The sequence below is a fragment of the Terrapene carolina genome, unplaced genomic scaffold (assembly GCF_002925995.2).
Source record: "Terrapene carolina triunguis isolate 2854851 unplaced genomic scaffold, T_m_triunguis-2.0 Scaffold401, whole genome shotgun sequence".
Taxonomy (NCBI): domain Eukaryota; kingdom Metazoa; phylum Chordata; order Testudines; family Emydidae; genus Terrapene; species Terrapene triunguis.
The window spans coordinates 362,363-368,634 of record NW_020664752.1 but is presented as its reverse complement, the minus strand read 5'-3'; the positions used below and the strand labels follow the sequence as shown (position 1 = coordinate 368,634).

General features: G+C 57.4%; 1 protein-coding gene across 1 annotated transcript in view; it reads right to left on the bottom strand.

Moving 5' to 3' along the window:
• Positions 1-3,626: 3,626 nt before the first annotated feature.
• Positions 3,627-6,272, bottom strand: part of FIZ1 (FLT3 interacting zinc finger 1) — a 2,877-nt gene continuing 231 nt past the window's right edge. Inside the window, exon 2 of the mRNA XM_026658131.1 lies at positions 3,627-5,895. Coding sequence (XP_026513916.1) covers positions 4,453-5,871 — 1,419 coding nt within the window. The 5' untranslated portion in view covers positions 5,872-5,895 and the 3' untranslated portion in view covers positions 3,627-4,452. The remainder of the gene's footprint in view (positions 5,896-6,272) is intronic.

Sequence of the window (6,272 nt, the reverse complement as noted above, 5' to 3'; positions counted from 1 at the left end):
CCCCATGATTTTACCCAGGACCAATATCAAGGTAACCAGCCTACATGTACCCGGTTCATTCCATTGACCATTTCAAACACTGGCACAACATTCGCTTGTTCCCGGTCCTCAGGGACTGCCGCAGGTTTGTTAATGGGTCAGAGAGCGCCTCAGCCAATTCTTTGCACACTCTTGGGCCTGCTGATTGCAAATGGGTAGACTTTACTAGTTGTCATTTAAAATGCTAGTTACTGAGGGAATAGCAAACAGTTCCCTAGCACTGTCACATGTGAATTCGTCATCCAGCTTCTTTCCAAACGCAGAACAGGAATGTGTAGATGGATGAAGGCAGATAAGAGATTACTAGTTTAAAGCATCCGTCTGACCTCCTGTATAGCAAAGAGCATTAAATATCACCCAGTCGGCTTTTGAGACCAATAACTTATGTGTTCTTCCCAAAAACACGCCCCCAGCTCTCCCTGGTTCTTCCAAGAATTTCCTCCCTGGCCTGAGAACAAGGTCCTCGTTTGCGGGGTCTTTTACAGAGATCAAAACTCTTCTTTAGTCCCTCAAGTCTAGCCCTCCTAATGGGGTGTCTTTGGGGTTTTCTGGGCTGAGATCAGGAGCCCCCCCACAGCCCTCCTTCTGACATTGCTTCTTCCCCCCCCCCCCCCAGACCCTTGCCTATATTGTTACTGTGAGACGGAGAAAGTTGAGATCTCTGGGTAGGTTCCCAAGAGGCACCGAGCCAGACGGCAGCATGCGGCACCCCTGTGCCACCTCTCCGCGGCGCGGCGCACTAGGCATGGGGTCCTGGTGCATACCCTCAGTGCCGACGCCAGCAGCCGAGCGCCCAAGCAGTATGCAACCATTGGCTGTATGCCGCCGGACCGGGGGTGTCGGCCAAAGCCTGTAGCGTAGACGTGGCCACGGACCCTGGCAACAGAGAGGCCTCGGAGGCGGAAAAGCAAGACAGCCAAGCAGCAGCCCGTGAGCACGGCGCAGGACGTGGGAAAAGCTAGAGAGCGCGCTGTGGGGTCTGTTGTCGAGGGGCAGCACGCTTAGAAACCACTCTCGTTCGTGGTCCTCCCTGACTTTGTAAATAAACAAGATGGCAGCAAACTCCATCAATTTCTACTTCCACCAGGAACGTGCCCTGCGCCCTGAACTGTGACCAGCGGCTCAGGTCGAGAAGGGGTAAGGAAATCAAAATTCCTTCAGCCATGCCATAGGACTGAGCCCCAGATCACCCCGTTACATGGGTAGTGTTTCTCCCAGAAGGTAACCGTAATCAAATCACCGCTCAATCTTCTTTTCGGTAAGCTAACCAGCGAGATGGCTGGTGGATCCACAACTAGATCATAATCAAGGGTAAAAAAAAAAAAGGTATATCAAATGTTGTATCTAACCACTGCAATTTCATTTGAGGAGCTGCTGTTCGAACTGAAGTTGGGTTTGTTCGGAAAACCCACATGCTGATCGGGCGACGGGAGAGCTGATCTTAGCAGCAGAGACTGAAAGAGCTCGGCGTGTTTAGCCTAAACCGCCGGACGTCGCCACTGGGCAGGGAGAAGAGGAAGCAAAGCTGCAGGACAGCATAGGCCTAAAGCAAATGGGCCGTGGGTACATTTCAAAGGCGGTTTTTAACCAGGAACTGAGCGAGGTTCTGGAGCAGCCTTCCCGTTGGAGAAGCAGGGGGCAAACGGCTTCTCTGGTTTGAAGATGGGTTTGATCAGTTTCCGAAAGGGGTGAGCTGACTGGATTTGCTGACCCGAAGAACAAGGAGCAGACGCCCCAGGGAGTCCGGCCCAATCTTGGGGCCTGTCCCCGTCCCCCACACCCTCCCCGCCAGTTTTTGGCATCCAGAAGAAATAAAAGCCGGGACTTGGTCAGGAGAGGGAAAGAGTTTTTTTATTTCCTGGTTTTTCAGTGTCGAACTTCTCAGCGGGGGAGTTCGGGGGATTCTTTACAAACAAAGGGAGAGAAAAAAACAACACTAAACTATTTTAAACCAAAAAATGGGGATCTGGCTCTTGGGAACTAGAGTTGGCGCCACGGCAGGATATCACATGCCAAGGGATAGGGGAGGCCCAGTCAATCCAAAAATCTGAGATTCGCTCTCTTCCCACCTCCGGCTCCGGCGTCTGTCTCCCCTCCCCTCAAAACCAGCGCCGTGTCCCTTCTGCAGCTGAGCAAAGCGTCCGCAGATCTGCACTCCTGGGAGACCTCACAAGAACAAGCTGATGTGTGCGGCCCAGCGTTGAGGAGACCCTACAATAACAAGCCCTAGCGGCTGCAGCCTAGTGTCCAGCAGAGATCTCACAACTGCAAACCAGTGTGGGCAACCATGTGTTTATGAGGGACCCTACAATAATAAACCAGATTCTGCAGCACAGGAGTTTCCCTGTGGTACTGAACTAGCAATGTCTGCAAATGACCCTACAATAACAAGTGTGACGCTTGGCATTATGAGAGACCCTACAATAACAAAGGGGTGTGTGCAGCCCCAGCACTCCTGAGAGAATCTATAATAACAAGCATGACCTTGGGCATTTCTTAGAGACCCTACAATAACCGAAGGGTGTGGAACACACAACTGAGAGACCCTACAATAACACACCAGCATGCAATGGGAGAGAAGCATCTTTTCTTAGAATCATAGAACATCAGGATTGGAAGGGACCTCAGGTGGTCATCTAATCCAACCCCCTGCTCAAAGCAGGGCCAATCCCAAAACAGATTTTTACCCCAGTTCCCTAAATGGCCCTCTCAAGGATTGAACTCACAACTTTGGGTTTACCAGGCCAATGCTCAAACCACTGAGCTATCCCTCCCCCCAGGATGTAACTGGGTGAGAGGGCATGTGGAAGTTTGGAGGAGGGGTGCCTGAGTGACACCTCCACATCCTGCAGTCCAAAAGACAGGCAGGGCTAGATCCAAGCTCACAGGCTTGCCGGTTCTCCAGTCACCAGTGCGGACTAGGATGTGCGTGCATGTGAAGGGGTCTTGGCCATCACTAAGGATTTGGTGTCAGCGGTGAGATCCAAGCAGATGCCTCCACACGGGCTGGATGGCAGTGTGGCAGCTGAGGCTGCCTGGGTCGGTATCACACGGACCGCGGTGCAGGGAAGAATCTGGAGATTCCTTCTGGTCCAATTGGGTCCGAGTCTGTATGTTAAAGGCCCCGCCTAGTCTCTGGGGCAGGCTCCAGCCACAGCCTTAAAATTCCCCCCGTGGCTCCAATATTCTGCTCTCCCTAGATGATAGATTCATAAACTGGAATAAATCGGACGTAGCTCCATTGAGTCCATGGAGCCAGCCCCCGAGCTGGTGTGAACTGATGAGAGAGGGTCCCTGACAGGGGGTCACAGGGGACAGATGGGGCAAAACCACTGAGCAGCGCAATGCAGGAAGGGATAGTGTCCAGGAGACACTATGGCCCTGGATGTACAGAGACCCCTAGTGGGGATGCTGGGCGGTGCAGGCCGGGGGAGTTAGTAGTCTCAGTGCAGAATCCCTGTATATATATGGAGATATACCTATCTCATAGAACTGGAAGGGACCTTGGTCATCGAGTCCAGCCCCCTGCCTTCACTAGCAGGACCAAGTACTGATTTTGCCCCAGATCCCTAAATGGCCCCCTCAAGGACTGAACTCATAACCCTGGGTTTAGGAGGCCAATGCTCAAACCACTGAGCTATCCCTCCCCTGATAGCTCCCCTGATAGAATATATTCATTCTAAGTAACTGCTGGGTTTTCTGTCCCTTGGAGGCGAGGGCAGGGCTGAAACCAACCCCCTGGTAACTAGCCTAGGGGGGACAGCTGCCTGAGCACTTTCAAAAGACCCTGCAATAACAGACCGGCCCACACAGTCCCAACGCCCTCTAATAACATTTCTCTGTGCAGTCCCAAGCTTATGAGGGACCGTACAATGACGAGCCAGCATATGTAGTGAGACCCTACAATAACAAACCAGCGTGTACAATGAGACCCTAGAATAACAAACCATTGTGTACAACCCAGCACTAATGAGTGATCCTGCAATAACACACTGGCTTGCGCTCATGAGTAACCCTACAGCAATAGATTGCCATTTGTAATTAGACCCTACAAAAACAAACCAGCATGTGCAATGAGACCCTACAATAACAAACCGGCAGGTGCAGAGAGACCCTACAATAACAAACCGATCTGTGCAGCCCAGTGCTCGAGTGATCCTACAAAAACAAACCGGCACGTGCAAGGATACCCTACGATAACAAACAGATCTGTGCAGCCCAGCGCTCATGAGTGACCTACAATAACAAACTGACATGTGCCAGAGACCCTGCAATAACAAACCAGTGTGCGCGGCCCAACACCAAGAGGGCACCCGAGCAGAACATGCCGGCCTGTGGCTACGCCAGCAGGGAGAGCCGGAGGTGGGAGGCAGGACGCGCAGGCCGGCCGGGGCTGCCAGGGGCCCAGCCCGGCTAGTCGATGCCACGGTGCAGTTTGAGGTGGCGGGAGAGGTTGCTGAAGGTGATGAAACCCTTGTGGCAGACGCTGCACTGGAAGGGGCGCTCCCCGCTATGGAGCAGCCGGTGCCGTTTCAGGTAGCACTCGTGCCGGAAGAACTTGCCGCACTCGGTGCACTGGTAGGGTTTCTCGCCTGTGTGCACCAGCACATGCCGGTCCAGGTCCCGCGGGCTGCGGAAGAACTTCTCGCACTCCGTGCACTTGTAGAGCTTCTTGCCGGGCCGGGCGGGGAAAGCCCGCAGCTCCAGCCGCGGCAGCAGGTGGCGCTCCAGCTCCCCACCGGCCGGCGGCACAGGCCCCGTCACCACCGGCTGGGGGGCGCCCTCCGGGGGCAGCAGCATGGCGTGGCTCAGCTGGTGGGCCTCCAGGGGCGGCAGGGCCCCGAAGCTCATGCCACAGATGCCGCAGGCGAAGGAGGCCTCGCCCGTGTGCGCCGCCAGGTGAGCGGCCAGGGCGCCGGCGTTGGCAAAGAAGGTGCCACACTCACACTGGTACAGGCTGTCCAGGGGGCGGGTGTCCTGGGGCTTGCAGGCCGGGCAGCCCGGCCCCTGTGGCTCCTGCTGCCCCGGGGCCCCATTGCCCGCGCAGCCTTGGCAGGGCAGGAGCAGTGGCCGGTCCTTGGCGTGGGTGAGTTTGTGGCGCTCCAGCAGGGAGGGGGCGTTAAAGTCGCGCTCGCAGTCGGGGCACTTGAAAGGCTTGATGTCGGTGTGAGCCAGCCAGTGCTTCCCCAGCTCGGGCGCCAGCCGGAAGTGGCGCCCGCAGGCCCCGCAGCCATAGGGGGCCGCCCGCCCCTGGCCGCACAAGCGCTCCAGGCAGCGGGTGGCGCTGGGAGGCTCGGGGGCGCCCCCTCCGGGGGGCGGTCGGTGCTGGCGCTTGAGGTGCCGGCCCAGGCTGCTGCGGGAGGAGAAACGGAGCTCGCAGACGTGGCAGCAGTAGGGTTTCTCGCCCGTGTGCACCACCTGGTGGTGGAGCAGGCCGGTGGAGTCGCGGAAGCCCTTGGGGCAGACGGTGCAGCGGTAGGGGCGTTCGCCGGTGTGGCTGCGGATGTGGTTGACCAGGTTGAAGGAGTGCTTGAAGCTCTTGCTGCAGTGCGGGCACTGGAAGGGTTTGAGTTCCGTGTGCCGGGCGAAGTGGCGCCGCAGGTCTGAGCGGTACCGGAAGCTCTTGTCGCACTCGGAGCAGTGGAAGGGCACCCGGGCGCCCGCCCCGTTGTCCGTCAGTGGGGTCGGTGCCAGCCCGTCAGGGCCGTCCTCCAGGTCTGAGCACGGCACCATGCGCTCGATGGTGCCAGGTGCCCGGCCGGGGGGCTGCCCGGGCTCCTCTGCCCAGCCGGTGCCCAGTCCCCCGGGCAGATCAGTGCCATAGCGCTCCATCCCCGCCGGGTCCCACGGTCGCCTCTGGGAATCGCAAACAGGAGCCGAGTCAGTGATGCTCCCTCTAGGGGGCCCTGGCCCTGATCCCGCCCCAGGGCAGGGACTGGCTGGCTCAGGGGGGCAGGGAATGGGGCACGGGGCTTGTCCCCTCTAGGGGGCGCTGGCCTCGATCCCTGGCTCAGGGGACTGGTAATTACCTGCAGACCGTTATAAACCCGCAGGCCTCGTTAATCTCCTGATCCCCATTGCCAGGTTCTCAGCGCCCCAGGCCGAGGAAGCAGATTAATTCCAAAGCCCTGGCTCTGCCCCTCTATTTATAACCGCTCGGGCCACCAGCCAGCGGGAACCTCCTGTGACTGGCGGGGGCGGGGCAGGACTCCTGGGTTCTCTCCCCGGCTCTG